We start from the raw sequence: 22,051 nt of genomic DNA, 5'->3' as shown, positions 1-22,051 counted from the left end.
AAACCACCTGTTCACTACCCTCCACCTCTCTCTTTTTTTTAACAGTGATGCCTACAGCAAGGCTGAGTCTATATTTATTTCAAAGCTTAAGTTACTAAATATTTTGCAGATTTAGGTTATTAATCTCAAATATAGAGCAGCATGGTGGAGTCATGGCTAGCACTCTCCTCACAGCAACAGGGTTCTGGGTTGGAGTCTTGTTCTGCCCTTACCTGTGTGGGTTCACTTCGGGTACTCTAAGAGTCCAAAAACATTAATTGGCAATTGGCCGGAGGTGTGAAAGTCTTTTTTTTTTCTTCTTTAAAATAAATCTAAAAAATATCTAAATATTGGTGGTCTTTTTTGTTGGTGCTTTTGAATCTGGGTGCATTTTTGTATGTTTGAGCTCCCTACACATTACACAGTCTAAAACAAAAGGTTTAGTTTAATACAAACAGTCATGAATCAGGTTCATTGAATTATAAATAATAATGTTAGTGTTATAATTATTTTATTTTGGGGTATGTTAACTTCATTACTTACACTGGGAATGAGGTGATTTTTGATCAAAGCCAAAATTCTCCTCACAGATACTTTGTTGTTCATATAAATACGTCTTAACCAGCCTGATCACATTGGGACTGGTCTGTTCCCTAGTGCCTATGTGTTTGTGTTGCTCATTTCCAGTTGTGGTTTGCGTAATTTTTCCAGGGTTCTTGAAAAATATTTTTATCATGCACTTAAATATTTTCAGCTTATATGATGACTTGATTAGGTTTTTTTAAGTACAGAAAAATACTTTTAAAAAAATATATACATTCATGTCTTAAATGTGACTCTTTGAAAAGTGCATGTATGTTTCTGTCTGGTGCAGGTGGTTCGTGTCTCCTAACATGGTCTAGCTAAACTCTGCATTCCGTGAAGCAGCTACAGCCCGCTAGCACTGAGCCAGGATGTCCAGTAGCTCGGGCTACCCCCCGAGTCAGGGGAGCTTCAGCAGTGAGCAGAGCCGATACCCATCACAATCTGTCCAGTACACCTTTACCAGCAGCCGGCACCCACAGGTAAAGCCTCCTTTCTGCTTTCTTTTGTTTTGAGCGAACAGTCATGTTTGTATCCTCACCGAGTCAACCACTATTAGCCTTTTTGTTGTGGTGTAGAATCTCACTGACAGCTTTGATCGTGTTGCATTAGTGTTTGCCTGTATGATAGATTTTAAGCTGTTGATGGTGATATCTGAAAGAGCAGGGGATAGATTATTTTCACTTTTCAAAAATACCACTTGTTCTGAGTTGACCAATCAGTGTCCTCCCAGGATTGAACCAGGGATCTTTTGCTTGTTGGGCTAATGCCAAAAGAAGCTACACTATGGAGCCATAGCTTTACTTCTATGAGAAATTACACTACTGTTTTCAGTAAAAAAAAAAAGGTGTAAAATGATTTTATTTATTTTATCTTTTTTTTCTCTCTCCTTTCAAACTTGCTATGACATTTGCCTCTCCCTGCTGGAAACTACCTAAAACTTTGTGATTTGTTTTCTTCCTCTACTTGGCTAAAAGCTATCTTTTAGTGGTGCACTTGGTTTTTGGTTTAAGGAAAAAAGTGAGAGCTTTGAAGTGAAAATAAATGCAATAGATTAATCAGTCCTGTAGCATAAATACACACCATTTGGTTTTTGTAATTGTTGGATGTCAAAAATGGGATAGAATCTAAAATTTGATTAGTAGTCTAGCTTTAGCTAGTATTCCAAATGAAATCAATCTGTTCCTCTTTCTGTTAATTGTGGCTTAGGGTGCAGTATGAGTAGATATCTCTTCATACTGAATTGGAACCTCACTCCTTACTAAGAAGTTTTTGTTTATATTTTATGTGTGAATAAAAGATTGGCCAATGACAGCAGAACTTTAAAGATGTTGTTAATTGAGGCTTTGGGCTTGCTTTTGAACCAGTTGATTTGAAAAGGTAATGCACACGCTAGGACTAATTTACAGCCAGATTCCATCTTTGCATGGAAAACGAGTCCAAAGTTGAGTTTTTACCAAGCTCACTGTCATGTTGTTTGTGGCTTTTAAGATTTTAAGGAGCTTTATTGCTTCATTTTCAACTACAACTGAAGATTGAAGTGATTTAAAAAAACAAAACAAAACCCAAGACCAAACCCATTTTTTAATTTATTAGTGTTACATTGTTTATTTAAACCAATTAGAAATGCATCGATGCTGATTAAGTTTGCTTGTAGTCTCAGTAGTGAAAAACCATGTGTGGTGGTAATTCCCGTAGCAGTATTTAACTCTAGAGCATCGTCCTTTTGCGCATTCATTTGAGAATGTTGGATGGTGTTTGGACATTTTCAGTGACACGTTTCTTAGAAGCATACTTTCACAGAAAACTCTCGATGGGACATTTCTGAGCATTCACATTGTTTGCTTAAATCTGGGACAAAATGGGAATTTAGAAATGTTTCCTGTAACTGCATTTGCTTGTTCAGGTTTGTTTGGCAGTCACACTGTGCTGATAACATTTCTGTGTTACCCCATACGGTTTTGGATAAAAGCCCCTGACTATTACAGACATTTTAATCAATGTTCTTGCCATCAACAACATTCCTTTTAGTTTGCCAGAGGAGGAGTAGTGCTGCTGGTTTCAGTAATTCCATTGTGAACTGACTAATGACACGTTTGAAAAACGAGTGGAACTGGGCCTCACTTCAGGCCAGCCCTTATTCTCTAGTACTAGGATATATATATTTTTTGTATATTCCTGGTAAGCTTAACCATGTCTGCAATCTCTGCCCCCCCTCCCACCCCCCGGGCAGAGGTCAGAGTAAGGACAGAATACAACATTGGCCTATCCCTGCTGATTAATTTGGGAACTTTGTTGTTTTAATAAGGTGAGATCACAGATGAAAATAGCCTCTTGGATAACTGTGCTGCATTTATAGCTGTTTTTCTTTTTCTATATATCTGCAATGTCACTGTTAAATAAACCAACAAATAAAATTATGTAAGCTAACAAAATAAGCAAAGCTAATTAGCTTAATTATTTATGATTTTAATCTCTGATTGCTGGCATCGTGATTGTCTACTCAGAGTTGCAGCTGAGTGGCAGAAATGCCCATTGAGTTGCCTTTATTAGATTAAGTAGAACAGAGTTTACAGGAAATGGGATGGGTGGGGTTGCAGACATGTGTTTATGTGCGTATGTATGCATGAGGTGAGATGCAGCACAGGTCCATGGCTAGACTCTAACTGGGGACATCACAGTTACATGATTTTTGTGCCCCTCAAAGCTTTTGGCAGCGCATTGTACAGCCAGTGATGGTGCTTACATGAGCTGCTAAGGGGTAAAAAAAAGAAAAAGCATTGTGCTTCAGGTTATAGTTCATGTGTAAAAGTGTGAGTGAAGCAGGCAGTGGAGGCAGCTTTACTGATTCAAAGTAAGATGTATCTGTAGCAGAGAAATGTGTCGCTTTTGTAGACACTACTTTCTAAGGATGATCCGGTTGCTGCATCTGTGAGGTGCTTATAGTTTGTTATGGTATGTGAGGTGATGTTTGTTTTTGTGTATTGATTTCCATTTTCCCTGCTTCACACTGTCAAGAATTTGAATGAGATTGAGATTTGAGAATTAATTTGCTAAGTGTTCCTCTTGCCTTTAGGATTTCACCGTCCCAGACTACCGGAATCACATGCAGGATCCACAGGGTCGCAGAAGACCGTCTTTACTGTCCGAATTCCACCCTGGAGCTGAAAGGTAGGAGCGTAATATTCAAATACCAAGCTGCTTATTAGGCTTTATTAGGTGCTTTCTTATTTCATTTTAGGTTTTGTTCTAGAGAGGTTTTCCCTTCTTGCATCTAGAGCAGGGCGATATGGCCAAAACTATTTATCATGATATATATTTAAAATTTGCGATAACAATATAACTGACAATATAATTGATGCGAGACAAAATACAACTCCACAACTTTACTAGCGCAAAACCCCCCCATCCATGTATTTTCACTTAAACAAGCAGCTGTTTTTTTTATGTGCATTAAAGCTATATAAAAATTTAACATTGCAAAAGCAAATTCCTTGCTGAAAGTTTAACCAAAAGGCATTTCCAGTAGAAATGGGCTGACATATCCTGAGCATAACCATGTATAATATCCACTGAAGTTAAACAGAGGTGCTTTGCAACATTAAACTGCAGTGTGCCAAATAAAAAAGTCAAATACGTATTTTTCGGACCATAAGGTGCATGGGTTAGGGTTAGGGTCACATTAAGTGAAACAAAGCAGTCAGATAACTCAAACTATTCTTGCTTCCTCCAATTCTGTACCATTGATTCATTAATGCTGTATTCTATCACAGCTGCTTTATTCCCATGTTGTACGTTTGAATTTTTTCAGAAATCTCTCAGTCAGAACATGCTACATCATGCTTAGGTAACTAACAAAGCTAGCGAGCTAACTTCCACTAACGTCCTGTTAACTTCTAACTCCGTTAAATGTAATAAATTCTGTTTTCATGGATGCCGGATGTTAAACTTCATAGTTACACCTGGTAAAGCAGCAACGCTGATCATTTTATTAAAGGTGAAAGAATTTAGACAGTTTTTAACTCTCAGTGATGCTGCAGTGTTCGTTTGACTTTGGGACCTGAAATTGACTGAGTTTAGGACACAGATTACTCCCAGATTTACGAGTACCTTAGTCTAAATACGGCAATAATGACGGCCCACGTGCATGTTCTACAAAAAAATGTGCTTTGGTGGGTATCTGACGGACAAACACCAAACCAGTTCCACATCACTGAAGTAGCACCATTTTTACAAACCAATTCTGGTTCATCCGTTTCACTGAACGATCCGCTTTCTCTCTTCTCATTCTCCGTTGCCGCCATGCTTTTTCGGCCATGTGCGCATGCGCGTTTTACTCATATTCTATCACGATATTTCATTTACTTATCGTTGCCTAACATTGTATTACCGTGAACGGTATAATATGGCCCAGCCTTACTTGCATCCTCCAATTAATTTTGACAGCTAGTTGCAGTTTCTGATAAATCTGTAAATTTCTTGTTTACTTTTCTTTGTCAGGCCTCCAGAGAGGCGCCATGGTTACGAACAGCAGTTTCACTCTGTCTCAGCCCAACCTGAGCATGAGGTCTTGGAGGCTAAACGCCCTCGCCTGGAGACTGTTGCTGAGGCTCATATCACCCGCACCCCTTCCACTGCAGGGGGTATTGTTCTGCCTGTGCCCCATAGTGTACAGGACAGCCTAAGAGCCACTGTGGAGGTCAAGAAGGTGGGCATCATATTTTTTATTTTGTAGGTCCTGTATTTGAACCAGTTTATCAGGCAGAAATAATTAAGCTTAAGATTGGACTAACATTTACTAATGTCAGTCTTCAGTATTCATAAAAGTTATTGTTATGAACATCAGAAAGACAAAAAATGAGGTCAGTTCTTTCCCATAATTAAGATTTCTTTATTTTGTTGGAACAAAAGTGAATATAAATGAGGACTAAAGCACAATCACTGTACAAAATAAGGCTCTCCACTATGGATAATGGCCAAATTTTAAAACATCAGCCATAGGCCCTTTATTTTGCAGTTGCTAAAGTCTTGAACTTAACAATAGGTTCTTGTAAACAATAAAAAAAAACTTGAGTCTGAGTAGACACTCATGGATTCTCAAACACTTAACACTAATGCAGTCATGATGTTTTATGAAGGTTTTATTGCTGGATGGGGCTGTTTTGGTAAGGTGTTGATTTGATTTGTATCCTCAGAGGATGTAATTTATAGGCCTTTGGACCTGAGCAGTGCATATTTGCTGATACTGTCAGGTTAGCCAGTAAGCCATGCACCGGCTCATGTTTCTCTACTGTCAGTACTTGATGTTGTTCAGCTGCCTTTTTGCTTAGTCTCTCATCCTACAATCAGAGGAACTCTGCTGTCTTGGACTGCCAGTGAAGGTTGTAGTCCTTGTTCTGCCCTGGACATCATCTGTGAACGGGAAAGGCAGAGTAGAACAAGAAATGCTCTTTCTAGCTGCTAGACAATGACAGTCAGAGTCAGTCTGTAGGAGGTGAGAACGACTGGAGAGGTAGCTGAATGGCTCAGAGCCTGCGCATAGGGAAGCATGAAACCAAACAGGTTTGTGTTGGTTAGTGGTGAATTAATTTTCAAAAATAAAATACTTGGTAAATTAAGCTCTTCTGTCATATTATTGCCAGATTGCCTACCAATAATTTGTATAAACTTATTTAACAGTTTTTTGGTTTTTTTGCCAGGAGACTCAGTTCACTGTCAAAGTGGAGTCTTCCCCAGGAGGACCTACACTACACATGGGGGAGGAGCAGGACACCTCTCCTTCTAAACTGTCCAAGGAAGAGCTGATCCAGAGTATGGACCGTGTAGACCGAGAGATTGCTAAAGTGGAGCAGCAGATTTTCAAGTTGAAGAAAAAGCAGGTTGGTTACCCAGCTTGGCCTTTTTTCTCTTAACATATTTCAAACACAATGAGTGTTGTGTAAGAAAACATGGCACAGATAATGTTTTTCTTTCTTTTTCTTTAAGAAATAAACTGAGAGACTGATATGATACAAATTTTAGAACAGCATTGAGGAAGTGCTTAAATATAAATGTTTTGTTGCTTTTATGCAACTGTATCACAGCTAAACTTCAAACTGACTTTTTATTGAAAGTGACACTGAGGATAAATACTAAGAAAAATATTCATGGGAGGGTCTCAGAAATCCGCAAATCCATTTAGTGTAAAAAGTGTTGTACTTTCAGCTCAGGGTTAAAGTAATCTACCGGAAGTCTTTCCCTTTGAGAAAAGCCTGTTCAGTATGTCTGGTGCTAAATATCAAGTCAAATATCAGTTCTCTACTGACTTGGTGATGATAAGCCCTGGAGGCTTGCTTGTCTTCTCGGTGAGCTCCAAGTTGCTCTTTGACCTTGAAAATTAAAGCATTCCTCAGGGCTATAAGATGCCACTGCTGTAAATCTATAGGCTGACAGACTTGTGTCTTTCATTTTCTTGTATTTTTCCTAGAAGGCACTCTCAGAAACGACATTTCTAGATCCCTAGGTTTACTTTTTTTCTTCAGCTCAGCATCCTATTTAGATTAGATTGTTGTTGTTTTTTTGTTTGTTTTTTTGCTTCTTGGTCGTCTTCGAACTGCTATCTCTTTTGGAATTCTACTTAATTAGATAGAAATGTTAGCTGATCAAGGCTGCAAGAGAATACCTCTCCCTTTTCTAGTCTGCCTTTTCCCAAGGTTTTCAGGGATTTAATGTTTATTTGAGGTATTTCAGGAACTCCTAATCTGGTCCCTGTAACCTGGTAGTTTACATAACCTTTAGCTTGTAAACATTGACCTAGCAAACATTCAGCAGATTAGTGTGTCTGTGTTTATTAACATGGCCCCAGTTAGGGCTGTTCGATATAACGGTATATATCGGATGACAGTATAAAAACGTCTATCATTTCATTTTACGCTATCGTTTGTTTCGTGGTGTCGCAAAATAAACTGTTTATGGCAATGTTTTTTTTCATCGTTTTGATGGTCACTGTTGTGGCTATATTAATTTCTTAAAGTTCTCTCTTTCTCTTATATTTAATATAACCACACTACGGACGGACAAGCGCCTGTTTTTATGGGTTGTCGTTAGCAACAACGACGGTAACACCATCGCACCATCCGCTTGTTTATTTTCCAGTCCACATAAACCTTTCACAATAAAGCTCAAGATCCTATTGAGAATTTTCAAAATAAACGGAATCACGTGAAAAAGTATGCAGAGTATTGACGGATGAGAAGCAAAAGAGTTGTCAGGTGCTAAAAAATAAACCTTAGACTCAAATGTTAGAACAGGCTTTCCCCGCAGCACGTCGTGTAATAAATACTCACAAAAAAAACGGCGGCCGTTACAACCTATGCCTAAAAATGTGTAGTTTCATGCATCGGTTAAAACACTCGACTCCAGGTACAAGACGCCCAGCTGGAAACACTTCACCTATCCGAGATTCACAGAATTTACAGAAAATATTACATTTTTTGTGATTTATATCGTTATCGGACGATAGATGTTTTATATCGGGATATGAGATTTTGGTGATATCGCACAGCCCTAGCCCCAGTGGCAGAAACCTTCAGCCTTATACACAAAAACGCCTGCAGGGAATAATTTGACAATACCTGCATGGTCCTCATATATGAGATGCCGGGATCAGATCACTACACTGTTTATGGGTCTGTGTTTTTTCACAATCTGCTCTGTATGGTCATGCATAGATGAAATAAGTCTCTCCACTCCACATTGTTATTCTGATCTTGTGTGCCATAGGTCAAAAATTCATGTGTTCTTGTTGTCTCTTAGCAACAACTTGAAGAGGAAGCAGCAAAGCCAGTGGAGCCCGAAAAGCCAGTGACTCCTCCCCCGGTGGAGCACAAGCACCGCAGCATAGTCCAAATCATCTACGACGAAAACAGGGTTAGTCGTCTCATGCAAACACAAAGACACGCCTGCAAGTAGCATTGGTTCTTTGCTCTCTGGTCTCTGTTAGTTTATTATCTTGAATAATTGCAAACAGTGTCTGCAGAGCTGGGAGAACAACATTACTTTTTCTGTTTAAAATCGTGCCACAATAAGCTGTGAGCAAGTGTTAAAACCACCAATGACACCAGCCAACCCGTGACAGTCTCCACCCTCAAATTAAGTAATTCTTTTTGTTAGCTGATGGGTTTGGAGTTTAATTTCACTCCCACTAATCACTTTCTGTAGTATCTAAGCTGTGGTAACCAACTGATGATATCTGAACGGTTCCTGTTATTGCTGACTCTCCTCACCCCCGTTTATATGCATCATCTGTTAGAAGAAGATGGAATATTTTGTGGTTGTAGCATTGTGTTTTGAAGTTAATGGGACTAGAAATGATGCTTCTTTTAAGTGCCGAATCTGTTTATCAAACAGAAGATGTGATTCTTTGTATCAGTTAAGAATATATTAATCTCATTCAAGGGCGGAGGTAAGCCTCATTATGTGTATTTCAGTTGAACAACAGTGCAGCAAGTGAGGATGTGTTTACAGAGGTCACTGGAGTTCATGTGTGTCAGAAAGTGTTGTGGTAGGAGAGCGCTGGGACACGCCTTCCCTTCTCAGTCAACCATTAACCCTTTAGGCTGTAAAGCTGCTCAGGCTTTGCACATAGCATTTAGTCTGGCAGCTGTGGTTGTTTATCTCAGTCTACAGATGGGGGTTTGTGAAATGTGAAAATGAAGAGTTGGTATGTCCCTAATGATCTTGAAAAAGCTGACAGACTGCAGCGATCCAAGAATACTGCCTTGACTGCACTATTATTTACACTTCAGTGGGAGTTCTCACTCTTATATTTATTTTGTTTTTTTGTATTGTGAATTGCTTTTCAGGCTTTTGCAATTTCTTGCTTTTTGAATTAATTAATGGAGGAAGATTATATGTCAAGCCAACTGAATACATCTGAAATAATCAAACACGTGTCTGTTAAACATTTTTGTTTAGTTTAGTCTTAAGATTATGGTTGTGGCCATAGTTCAGTACTTCACTTGAGAAAGGAAAAACATTTGCCCCCTCTATTTTAACTGAACCTTCCTTTTAATGCTGTGCTGGCAAAATGTCTCAGAATCAACATAAACATCCATATCTGAAGATGGTGTGTTCCTGCTGTTTCTTTTTTAGTCTCCTGTTGTAATCTTTTTTTTTTTTTTCTTTCCCCGATCTAGAAAAAAGCTGAAGAAGCCCATAAAATATTAGAAGGCCTTGGTCCCAAGGTTGAGCTGGTAAGTAGTTTAATGGTTAAGATTTTTGACCTTACATAAGCTTTGTTTAAGAAGTAGTGTTACAGTTTGTCTGTTGGCTAATAATTAATCCACCATCTGTTGCTGGTCTGTTGGGTTTTTTTTTCCCCTCTTGTTTTTTAGCCTTTGTATAACCAGCCGTCAGACACAAAGGTGTACCATGACAACATCAAGACGTGAGTGTCCATGTTTCTTTGTTGTTGTTTTTTTACAAATAGATTTAATAAATATCCTAAGTACAGGATCTGATGCTTGCCTCGGTATCAGTATAAGAAGCCTCTGAGCTGAGGACAGCAGTGGCTGTAATATTGACCATGGCGAGATAAACCCGCTGATAAGTCAGTCTAATCTTAATGCTGAGTCACCTCATTGAACTGGCCTACTGACACCAAGGAGAGCAAGAAAGGAAGTGAGAAAATGTGTGTATGTGCCTGCATTGGGTGTGTTTAAAGCAGGTTGCGTTGGGTTGAAGGTCGTGTCGTCTGGGACAAAACCCTTATCGCTGTGTACCTTGAGAGCAGCCCATCTGGCTCTGCTTTTATCAGGACAGGGCCCACTTCTGTGTGAATCTGCTGCACAGGTTGCACATTCAGGGTCGGCGCACTCGCTATTCTTTCCCCACCATCATGTGCAAACAGAATACTTATCAGTATTTTGTATTTGCTACACAAATAAAGTGTTTGGTAGTGTGCTGGAACAGAATTTGAGCTTATTGCATCAATGAATTTTGTAATTCTTAAAGGTAGCAGCTAAAGGCAACTCTTGCTCTGTTGAAACTAAAGTTGTTTTTTTTGTTTTTGTTTTTTTGTTTTGGTAATACTTTAAAAATAGTGACTGATTTTTGGCAACTGTTTACTTTCAGAAACCAAGTCATGAGGAAGAAGCTGATTTTGTTTTTTAAGAGGAGGAACCATGCACGTAAGCAAAGGGTAAGTGCCCTTGTACATTTATTTGTGTCATTGTTATGGATACAGCTCAAATAGCATCCCGTATTTCCATGGTTAGTGTGACATCCATAACGTATGTGACTGTCCTTAGATGACCTGAGCTGAACTTGATGTGATATAAGCACATTGTGATAAATGTTTTTTTATATGTGCTAGATTCTTTGCTTATGTAAAGCTAAATAGTATTGAGATAGTCTTGACATATTGAGCCCTAAGACGCAACGTGTCTTTTGTCCTGTCTTCCTTCACTCACACATAACTGGTTCCAACAGATGGCTGTATCTCCCTAAGTATGGTTGTGCTGGACATTTCTTCCTGTTAAAAGGGAGTTTTTCCTTCCCACTGTCACCAAGTGCTTTCTCAGAGGGAGCCATCTTGATTATTGGGGTCTTCTCTGCATTATTGCAGGGTCTTTACGTTAAAATATTAACCGCCTTGAGGCGACAGTTGGTGTGAGTTGGCGCTATCTACATGAAAAAGAATTGAATTGAATCTTGAAGCAATACATGACACAAATAACAAAACATTTATTCAGGTTTTAAAGTTTGTATCAGAACATCCGACAGTTTTACGGGGTCCATTTTATTAGACTGACTAATAAATGCTGAACCTTGGTGAACATTTAATTTAAATATTTTTTTAATAGTTTTCTTTAAAAGAAACTCTTGTAATTATCTGTAGTTAAATATAGAAGGTTATAGTGAAGCAAATTAGCATTTTATCTTACTCATGAAAGTTTAATAATTGAGACTTCCAATTTGGACAAAGTTTAAAAAGGGTACCGTATTTTCCGCACTATAAGGCGCACTTAAAATCCTTTAATTTTCTCAAAAATCAGGAGTGCGCCTTATAATCTGGTGTGCCTTATCTATGAATTCTGGCTGTGTTTATTGACCTCGAACCAATTTTAAGTGGTACACGGCGCTCAAAAATCTGTCAAAAAATGTTTTAGTAGGACTTTGCTAAGCTACAAAGCCACACCACTTGATGGATTGTCTGAGCGTTATGGCTACCGTAGTCAGGAGCCTCACGACTCATAGTAATCTGGGTCCAAAAATTCGTCCGCATCAGGTCCCAAAGTCAAACGAACACTGTGTAAATTCTTTCATCTTTAATAAAAATGATCAGTGTTGCTGCTTTACCAGGTGTTACAATTAAGTTTAACATCCAGGCATCCATGAAAACAGAATTTATTAAATTTAACGGAGTTAGAAGTTAGCAGAAAGTTAGCTCGCTAGTTTCGCTAGTTACCTAAACATGATATACCATGTTCTGAGAGATTTCTGGGCAAAAATAAAACGTACAGCCCTGCTATCACTTCCAAAATAAATGAAGACAGAAAACTACACGGCAGTAATGTTTGTAGGGTTACTGAAGTCGGACTAGCTGGTATATAATGCTGTGCTAGTGATCGCTAGCGACACAGCTATGTTAGCATAACAAAGCATAAGAGAGTGGGCCCAAAACTCCGTCTGCTTCTGGTTCCAAAGTCAAACGAACACTGTGGCATCACTGAGAGTTAAAAACTGTCTAAATTCTTCCATCTTTAATAAAATGATCAGCGTAGCTGCTTTACCAGGTGTAACAATTAAGTTTAATATCCAGGCATCCATGAAAACATGGTATATGGTATATACTGCTGTGCTAGTGATCGTTAGCGACACAGCTATGTTAGCATAACAAAGCATAACACAGTGAACCTGGAGAATGAACGCTAACTTTTTTCCACTTGATAAAATTTTCCGATGTGTTTTTTTGACAAATGCAATTGCGTGGAAAATTACTATAAATGGACCAAACTTCAGTAGGGGAGAACAACTGAGATAATCCAGCCTAGGGCTGTGCGATATGACAAAAATCTCATATCCCGATATAAGACATTTATCGTCCTGACAACGATATAAATCACAAAAATGTAATATTTTCTGTAAATTCTGTGAATCTCAGGCAACTCGACTTGCGTTTAGTTTTTCCAGCTGGGCGTCCTTTACCTGGATTCGAGTGTTTTAACTGATGCATGAAACTATACATTTTTAGACATAAGTTGTAACGGCCACCACTTTCTTTCAAAGTTTGAGTCTAAGGTTTATTTTTTAGCACCTGACGGCTCTTTTTTTTTGCTTCTCATCCGTAAACTCTCTGCATACTCTTTCATTTGATTCAGTTTATTCTGAAAAGTCTCAACAGGATCTTGAGCTTTATTGTGAAAGGTTTACGTGGAAAACAAACAAGCGGACAGCGGAGCCAGGCAATGGTTTTACCGTCATTGTTGCTAATGACAACACGTAAAAACAGGCACTTGTCCGTCCATAGTGTGGTTATATTAAATATAAGAGAAAGAGAGGCTTTAAGAAATTAATATAGCCACTACAGTGACTGTCAAAACGATGAAAAATATTGCTGTAAACAGTTTAGTTTACGACACCACGAAAGAAACGATAGCGTAATAGGAAATGATAGACGTTTTTATATTGTCATCCGATATATATCGTTATATCGAACAGCCCTAATCCAGCCACAGTATGAGGTTAGTCATAGGGGTGGGCGATATAAATGATATACGATAGAAACTATATAAATTTGGCCAACAATAGAGCTTTTGACTATACCGCTCTATCGCGATACCACATGTTAATGATGTCATCAAGCTGCGCCTGTTTTGGTCGAAATCTGTTTCATGGCTCTAATGAATTTTGTTTCCCCAAAATTTATTTTAAGACCTACATGGAGAGCATTGCTGGGGAGAAGGGACTTTTTTATGTATATAACTATGGTTGGGCGATATTTAAAAATTTGCCAACCAACAATCCATCGTCCATTGTCCAATAATCGACAATGGGCGATATATTCACGCATGCGCAGACTTTTTGATGGGTGGAGCAATGTAATTATGCACGGACCGATTTACAACACACAAGAAGTCCAAACATGGATATATAAAGTCGCCAATTTGGGATTTCTTTGGCTTTAAACCAATGAAAGACTACATGCTAATGCAAGTTAGTCATGTTTCAGTCCTTTGCTCGCACTATACGTCAGCGGCACAACTTAAGGATGTAACCAAAATGGTGTGCCGCTGACGTATAGTGCGAGCAAAGGACTGAAACATGACTAACTTGCATTAGCATGTATGTGTCCACCATCTGAATGTTTTTTTCTGAAAATAGGCTACTACCTTTCTTTCTTTCTGTTATGAGTTTGAGTAAATGAATCACTGCATTTGGGCACACTCTGAGGACGGTGTATCTACTCGCAGATGAAAGATGGTGCTGTTAAAACAGCACTATTATTTATTTTTTTATTTTTTTTTCTGTTTACTGCTTCTATTAGCTCCATCATTATTAGCAAACTTACTCATGGGCAAATACATAAATAAATCGCCCTTGTAAAAACAATTGACGATAGGCTGTAGTCAATATATTCGTCCAATCGCCCAACCCTATACATAACCCATCTGCCCCATTCAACTCTCGTGCAAATTTCATTTCAAATCAGACTTTGACAGGCCAGAAGAGGAAAATGATGGAATAATCCTGTCCGTTTTTTCATATTTACAGTAAATTTTAAACAACATCTCACAAAAAAGGGAGCAGATCGAGCGTTTTGTAATCTTTATTCCAAAAAAACTGTTGGAACTGTTGCCATTAACAATCAACATTAGCATGTTGGTAAGAAAACCTTTTGAAATTAAGTTAACTAAGTATCCTGTATGTTAACTAGAGTTTGAGCATTTGTAACAAACATAACAGATAAAAATCTGTTGGAAACTCTACGAGTTATCCAGCGCACCTCACTCTGACTCATTTTTCCAGTGAACATCAGCAAGCAGTTCTGCATCTGTTATCTGAGTGTCAGGCCTGTGGTCAGTAGACCAGCATTGTTGTCCCTTGAGCTGTGCTAATGGCTAATAAAAATAATGTACTGATGTATTTACAGAACAGGAAACATCTTGTTTTCCCTTGTTTGTTCACTGTGGCAGCCAATAAATGCTTTTTTTATGTAACAGAATAATAAATATTGTCACATCAAAGACCATTTCTTAGAAACGGCTGGCCAATTCTTGGTCTTTCTTATCAGTTACCATTTATTTAAATATTTCAAACGTAAGCTATGTGGAAACACGTGTGTGTGTGTGTGTGTGTGTGTGTGTGTGTGTGTGTGTGTGTGTGTGTGTGTGTGTGTGTGTGTGTGTGTGTGTGTGTGTGTGTGTGTGTGTGTGTGTGTGTGTGTGTGGCAGTGGCAGTGGCTCAGTGAGTCCCACCTTTCCCTCTGTGTCAGACAGGCTTTTGGACTCTGAACAATGGCAGAGTGCACATGGCTACATGCCAAGAGGAAGGTGAATTGTTTGTCTATCGCTGCACAAAGTGGAAATGAGGCTATATTGTCCTGCAGTCTTTCCAGATCGTAACTTAACATTTTAACTGTGACAATTTTGGAAATTATTACAAACAAATCCTTTTTTCCCTCCACAGTTACTAATAAATATATGGTACCTGTGTGTGTTAATAACAACTAAAACAAAGAGGCAATGAGCTTTTGAACCTTATTTGTAGATAGAATTGGTGGATGGGAGCAGCTTGTGCGTGGGTCAGGATACTGAAATAAGTAATGTCAAAGGCAGACACAAACCGCACAACCGACACGAGTTCCCGAGCAGCTTGTACTCAGTGAACTCTTCTGCTTTCACTTCAGCCCGTCTGTCGCCATGTTTACTTTCTCACTCCCTTTCAATGATAAAGTACAACACAGGTTTCAGTGACTGGTCAAATAACACATGTGCTAATAAACACACGCTTAACTGCATGTAAAATCACAATCATTGGGGGTTTTTTGGGGGTTTTTTTCTTCAACTTTTTAACCTTTAACATTATTTGCATCTGTTTTGCCTCATCTGTCCACTGGTGTAGCAGCGTTTGGGTTGGCCCCAACAAACTGAGTTGTTGCCTTTGTTTGTTCAAAAATGTTTGAGTGCAGTTCCTGGCGAATGAGCCAGACTTTTTAAAGGCACAGAGATTTTTGCTGGTGTTTAACAGCAATGCTGTTATGATCCACCAGATTTGGTGCATTTTTGTTATTTGAATTAATTATAAATCTGTGTTGGGGAGTGTTACTTTACATCACACGATCGTTACAATTAAAATCCATTGAGAGCGTAACCTACTGTCATTACATTATATTGCAACAGTTCACAACAGCTTCTAGGACAATCGGCCAGTAAAAGACAGTAAATGTTGGTACTACTTTTTTTTAGCACTTATTGCACTTTTAGAGACAGCTTTTGACAATATTGCATGATAAAAGAAGACGGTGTTGAGTTAGAGTACTGGTCCTAGTTGAAAGTTTCCTCACATAAATACTGGATGTCAAGGCAATGCCATCCAGATTAAATATCTCTTTCACATATTCTGCAGAGCCAGATATAAAAACTTAATTTTTGTTTGGAGATTGCAGGTGCTTCCTTAAAATGTGGTGTATATTGCTTAAAAGAATGAAGGGAACACTTGATTCTCACAATCCAACACAAGGTCGGTTAAATTTCAGGTATAAGGAAGCATAAACCATGTCTGTTGCAAATGAAAGTAACATCAGGAGCACTAGAAATGCAACAAGATAAAAAAAGGAATGGTTGTAGAGGTGTTGGCCACAGATCATTGCTCTCTCCTGAGTAATTTTTCTCTATTTGCGATTTTTGCTGATGTCCTTGTCAATGCTGATAGGATGAGCTGCCCATTCAGGTTGCATAAGCAGTGTAGCTCCTCCAGCATGGCATACCCATAAGTGCCAAGAAGGGTTAAGTAAGTAAAACTTTATTTATATAGCACCTTTCAGGATATAAAATCACAAAGTGCTTCACAAGAGCCAACAATGTAAAAATAAATAAATAAATAAATGAATAAAAGCAGATTTAGAGAGATGTTTTTAACTGGCTTTTAAAAGAGACTGTACAGTCAAGTCCAAAGGAAGAGAGTTGCAGAGTCTGAAGGCCACTGAACAGAAGGCTCTGTCTCCTTTTGTTTTCAGCTTAGTATGGGGCATCATCAGCAGACCCTGGTCACAGGACCTCGGGGACCTATGGGTACAGAAGTCCTCTGATATAACCTAGTGCCTGTCCACGAAGAGCTCTCAGTGAGTGAAAGAATCTTAAATTTCACTCTGATGTAGACCGAAAGCCAGTATAGCTATATCAAGAGCAGCATTTTAAAGAACTTGCAAGCGTTCTTTGGGGGCTTTGCTAAGACATGTATACAGTGCATTGCAGTAATCCAATCGTGATGAAACCAAAGCATGAATGATCATTTCCAGTTTAGGACGTGACACAATGGATCTTAGTTTGGCAATATTTTTTAGATGATAAAAACAGGAGCGAACCAGAGACTTGATGTGCATATAAAGTAAAACTAGAGGTTCCATAATCAAGTTTCTTTAAAAAAAATTGCCAAACATTGAAATCAGTAGGTACCTTACTGGAGGCCAGTGAAACATTGACAATAGTGAGCACACTGGAACTAATGCACTGTAAGACATTTTTCAACAAAGATGTAGGTAAAATGTCCAGAGAGCAAGAAGAGGCTTTCATTGTACCAATAAGCTTCGCTAGCAGGTAAAGTTACTGCTGCAAAGCTGCGTAAGATAACTGGCCGAGCTGGTGTGGGAACCATCAACATAGATGCTGAGGAAAAGATATTATTTCTTACATTTCTGACTTTATCAACAAAAAAGGAAAGATAACGTTGACAGTCCTCATTTAAGAGTATAGGAGCAGTAGGTGTAGCAGAGGACTGTAAAACTGGTACTGATCTTGTTTTAAAAGGATAGATATAGTCTAAAATAGAAAGGCAATGTTAATAAAGTTAAATCAAAAGTCAGCTTTATTGTCAAAAACCATATGTACAGATAATAGACCGGAATTTGAAATTGCAGTGCTCCCATGGCCCTCAGTGTTACACTAAAACAACAGAAAGATAAAAAGAATTAAAATCTTATATACATTAAAATGATCCATTAGGATATCTACATCATTATAAGAGAATAAAAATAAATTAAAGCCTCAGAAAACGTGCTGGCAGTAGATGATTTTAATAAGAGCAGACCTCATAGTGAGCTGAAGACGGGGTCACAGTCACAGATAAATTAAAAATAACACTGCAGTGGTTGGAAATAAAAATGTCCTCAGAACAGAGAGAATCAACGGACAGACCCAAAGTAAAAACGAGTTCCAAAGGACAGTTGGGCTGGATAAAATTAAAAGTGTCCAGAGTCATTATCAGTATGGATGATAAAAATCCTTGACTACAACCAGTCAACGGTTTTAGGGTGGATGATTTAAAAAAAGTCACTAAAATCCTTTTTGTCATGCTGTTTGGAGCAGGTGAATGGTACACTACAGCACAATATAAAGGATCCTTTCCCCCGATTTTAATAACTTAAGACGACACCGAGGAGTCTGGAGAAACACTCATGAGATACCTGTGTTGCGGAAATCCAGGCCTATCACATCCAGGCAGGGATGTGGATGTAGAGAACCCCTCTGATATAATCCCAGGGGAGTAGGTGATCGGTAACGCCGCTGACATTTACCAGTACAGATGAGTCTGAGTTCATGTGCTTGTTTTCAGTCCAAACTCTCAAAAGACAGATGGTGTTGCAGGCAGTGTAACGTTCACCATTGAGTCTTTTTCATGTCAGTCCCATGTGCTCGATGTGAACCTGCTCTCATTTGCAATGAGAACAGGGCGCCAGTAGTGGTCTTCCAGTTCTGATGTTCAGCAGCAGTCTGCTCAGCCCTGCTTGGCTCTCATTGTGTAACAGCACATCTGCTGGTATCTCCTCCACACTCCTCAGACTGTGTTGGGAGCTGCTGCTTGTATTGATGTACCACGCTGGAGGAGCTCGATTATTTGTGTAACCTGAGTGGACACACTGATATCCCTGAAGTTTAACTTAACCCCCTCTTGATGTAGTCGTGCATGTTTCATGCTGTGTACACAGGAGCAGAAGATCTGCCAGCGTTATGACCAGCTGATGGAAGCATGGGAGAAGAAGGTGGAGAGAATGGAGAACAACCCCAGACGCAAAGCCAAGGAGAGCAGAACACGGGAGTACTATGAAAGGCAATTCCCCGAGATCCGCAAGCAGAGAGAGCAGCAGGAACGCTTCCAGAGGTAAAAATGTAAAAAAAACAAAACAACCCAGAGACATATGATTAGATATTTTTGGTACTTTTTTCACAAACACACTGATGCCTTTTGAACTTCGCAAAGTGAGGATTTGGTTTAAAGAGGTCAACATACAGATTAGGGTTAAACTGAAAGTAATTGGTTTTATTTTCAGTTTTGATCAATTTTCTTTTCACCAATCAATTTAATGATCTGTGAAATGCTTGCGGTTACATTCAGAGTGAAGTCCACATGGCTGCTTGTACTGTGTAGCGAGGAGTCATTCTGGCCATGCATGGAGTCTGATCAAAACACGTAGCGTGAGTTAAAATCATAAAAAAGGAATAGTGTACGCTGGATGTGATTAAAACTGAAGGCGCCACTGTGAATTTTCACTCTCGCAGGGATTTGATACATTAACAACAAGAACTGGCACTACACCTAGATGTTAAAATTGCCTTTTCTGTCTTTAAGAGGCCTGTTCAGCGATCTCTTAAATGGAGGGCATTTGGTGGTATGTAATGGCCTACTTTGGCTCTCTGGGTTTGAGACGGGGTCAGGGTCCAGAGTCTGGTTGTTCCTGGCGCTGGCGCTTTGTGCTTTAATTGAAATATCCACATAAGAGTTTTTATGTCAGCGCTATTCATGTAGACTGCTAGACCGTGAAGGAGGAAGCCAGTAATAACTGTTCAGGGAGACTGTTTTCTTCATTAATAACGGGCACAAGGACTTTGATCTTGAAGAGGGCTTTGAAAGTCCAAAATTTCCCTTTCTCAGCAATTTGTCCCTGAGTTTGGAGGTTTATTTTTTGTTTTTTTGTTCTTAAAGGGTGTCAATGTCAGCTAGGTTCTATACAGATGTTATGGATTACTCTCTTTTTTCTTTTCTTTTTTTTTTAACATTATATTGATAACATTTGAAATAAATGATCAATATTGTAACATTTATAACTCTGCTTTTTCACAGGGTTGGACAAAGGGGAACAGGTCTGTCTGCAACAATTGCAAGAAGCGAACATGAGATTTCTGAAATCATAGATGGGCTTTCTGAGCAGGAGGTGGGTATTAAGTGGACATAATTTGAAATGTGCTATGAGGTTCCTATGCCACAGTCATGAGCAGCTGTAACCAGTTCAGCCACTCTGGCCCTCTGAGGGTTTCTTTTTTTACCCCCCATTGCGCCAAACAGAAAGTAGAAATATTTAGATGATAATGAGTTCTGCTGATTCTGCGGTAACCACACTAGTCTTTCTGTAACTGCTTCACTATAAAAGCATCACTGGTTTTGTGGTATAATGCTTTTAATGTGAAACTGAAACAACCGAAACAGCTGGTTAAGCAAAAAGGAGTGAAACTGTAAAAGGAGGCTCTCGAACTCACATAGTTCAAACACTGCCTGTTTGAAAAGTGTCTAGGTTTTTGTGTATTTGGAGAGGGAGAGATGTCTCTTTTATCTCCCTTACTACATCACCTCAAATCATAAAGCACATAATCTTCATGAGTAAGCTGTAAGGTGGTGTATTGGTTAAGAGGGGTAACAGAGGCTGCTTTGTCTGTGTTCCACAGAACAACGAGAAGCAGATGAGACAGCTGTCAGTCATCCCACCCATGATGTATGACTCTGAGCAGAGGCGAGTGAAGTTCATTAACATGAACGGCTTGATGGACGACCCAATGAAGGTGTACAAAGCCCGGCAGTTCATGAATGTTTGGACCGAACACGAAAAGGAGATCTTCAAGGAGAAGTGAGTTGTTTTTGTTTTGCTGGTGGCACAAGATGTTACAGTCGCAATGTCTCCCTGTACTTCAGATGTGGTTTATGGGACTTAATGCTAGCTTGCTCTTGTGGTTTTGGCACATGAATAATCTGTGGATTGTTTGTGCAGGTTTGTCCAACACCCCAAGAACTTTGGCCTGATTGCCTCCTATCTTGAAAGAAAGGTAAACTGCAGTTAAAGTGTTTGTCATAAGACTGCTTATTCTGATCTTTTGTAAGAAATTTATGTGTTCATTTTAGTTCCTATTTTTGTAGGTCTGCAAATCAATCAAATTTTATATGTATGGCACTTTATATGCAGGTCAGTGTAGTTCAGAGTGCTTGAAAGATGATTTATAAGCCAATAATAAGTAATACAATAATACAAATAATACCCGGCAAAATAAAAGTATGGAGTGCTTTGACTGCTCTGGGAGATGGGCCCTGTGAAAGAATCAATACATTTACCAAAAACAAAAAAATTAGTAGATGCATGGAATAATAAAATAGAAATAATTAAAGCTGCAAGCAGCAATGAGAGGGCCCTCCCATTCTGGTGTACCTCTAAGCGTGATGTGGTCAAATTTTGCTGAACGCCCCCAGACTTTTTTGATCCTCTTGGCATGTTACACATGTGTACCAAATTTCATTCATGTAGCTCAAACCATGCGCTGGTTGTACTATCATAAGTGACGCCATTGAGCCATTTCCTGCTCTCTGTATGTGAATCCAATAAAATATGTACATTTTCACCAGACCTTACACATGTGCAAAATTTTATGATTTTTTTTTTTTTGCATTATAAAGCCTCAAAAAGGTGTTCAAAGACATAAAATAATAATAATAAACAGAACAGATACAATAGGGCCTTTGAACATTTTGTGCTCAGGCCCTAAAAAGCAAATACAGTTGCATCACAAAATAGAATAAAATGATGAATAAAATGAAAAAGCTTCCATCAGCAAATAAAAACAAGTTGGTGTTAGAAAGTAAATAAAAAATAAATGAAGTGATGTCTATAAAGCAGACTTCTTTGTACACTTACAGTGGATATAAAAAGCATAACACATCCAGGATTTTTTATGTTAAAACAAATAAGACTGCAATAAATTTCAAACCTTTTCCACCTTTTAATATGCCCTACAATTTGGACAATTCAGCTGAAAAACAAACATAATCTGTTAGGGAAAAAATAGATAGTTGATAATAATAAACCAGGTTTAAGAACGGGAAATTCTTAAATTTGATATTCCTGTTTCAGTGTGTTGCTGATTGTGTCCTATACTACTACTTGACCAAAAAGAACAACAACTACAAGACACTGGTGAGGCGAAACTATGGAAGACGGAGGAGGAACCAGGTAAATCAAACACTTTTTAAA

General features: G+C 38.7%; 1 protein-coding gene across 6 annotated transcripts in view; it reads left to right on the top strand.

Moving 5' to 3' along the window:
- ncor1 (nuclear receptor corepressor 1) overlaps positions 1–22,051 on the top strand; it is a 62,422-nt gene that overhangs the window by 3,256 nt on the left and 37,115 nt on the right. For 5 of the 6 annotated variants that reach the window (XM_086309699.1, XM_086309701.1, XM_086309698.1 and 2 more), the window contains exons 2-14: positions 854–1,043; positions 3,638–3,732; positions 5,062–5,269; positions 6,261–6,440; positions 8,356–8,469; positions 9,738–9,794; positions 9,936–9,988; positions 10,675–10,741; positions 18,749–18,921; positions 19,882–19,972; positions 20,481–20,659; positions 20,801–20,855; positions 21,932–22,030. In XM_086309699.1, coding sequence (XP_086165825.1) covers positions 933–1,043; positions 3,638–3,732; positions 5,062–5,269; positions 6,261–6,440; positions 8,356–8,469; positions 9,738–9,794; positions 9,936–9,988; positions 10,675–10,741; positions 18,749–18,921; positions 19,882–19,972; positions 20,481–20,659; positions 20,801–20,855; positions 21,932–22,030 — 1,482 coding nt within the window. In that variant the 5' untranslated portion in view covers positions 854–932. Of the gene's footprint in view, positions 1–853; positions 1,044–3,637; positions 3,733–5,061; positions 5,270–5,986; positions 6,124–6,260; positions 6,441–8,355; positions 8,470–9,737; positions 9,795–9,935; positions 9,989–10,674; positions 10,742–18,748; positions 18,922–19,881; positions 19,973–20,480; positions 20,660–20,800; positions 20,856–21,931; positions 22,031–22,051 lie in introns of those variants that run through there. The other variant, XM_086309702.1, reaches the window with a different exon arrangement.

This window comes from Aulonocara sp. 'chitande type north' Nkhata Bay, linkage group LG10, assembly GCF_057382095.1.
Source record: "Aulonocara sp. 'chitande type north' Nkhata Bay isolate Kocher_YH1m ecotype deep benthic linkage group LG10, A_spYH_male_GT1.1, whole genome shotgun sequence".
NCBI classification, from domain to species: Eukaryota; Metazoa; Chordata; class Actinopteri; order Cichliformes; family Cichlidae; genus Aulonocara; species Aulonocara sp. 'chitande type north' Nkhata Bay.
The sequence above is the reverse complement of the archived record's forward strand: the minus strand, read 5'-3'. Positions and strand labels throughout refer to the sequence as shown.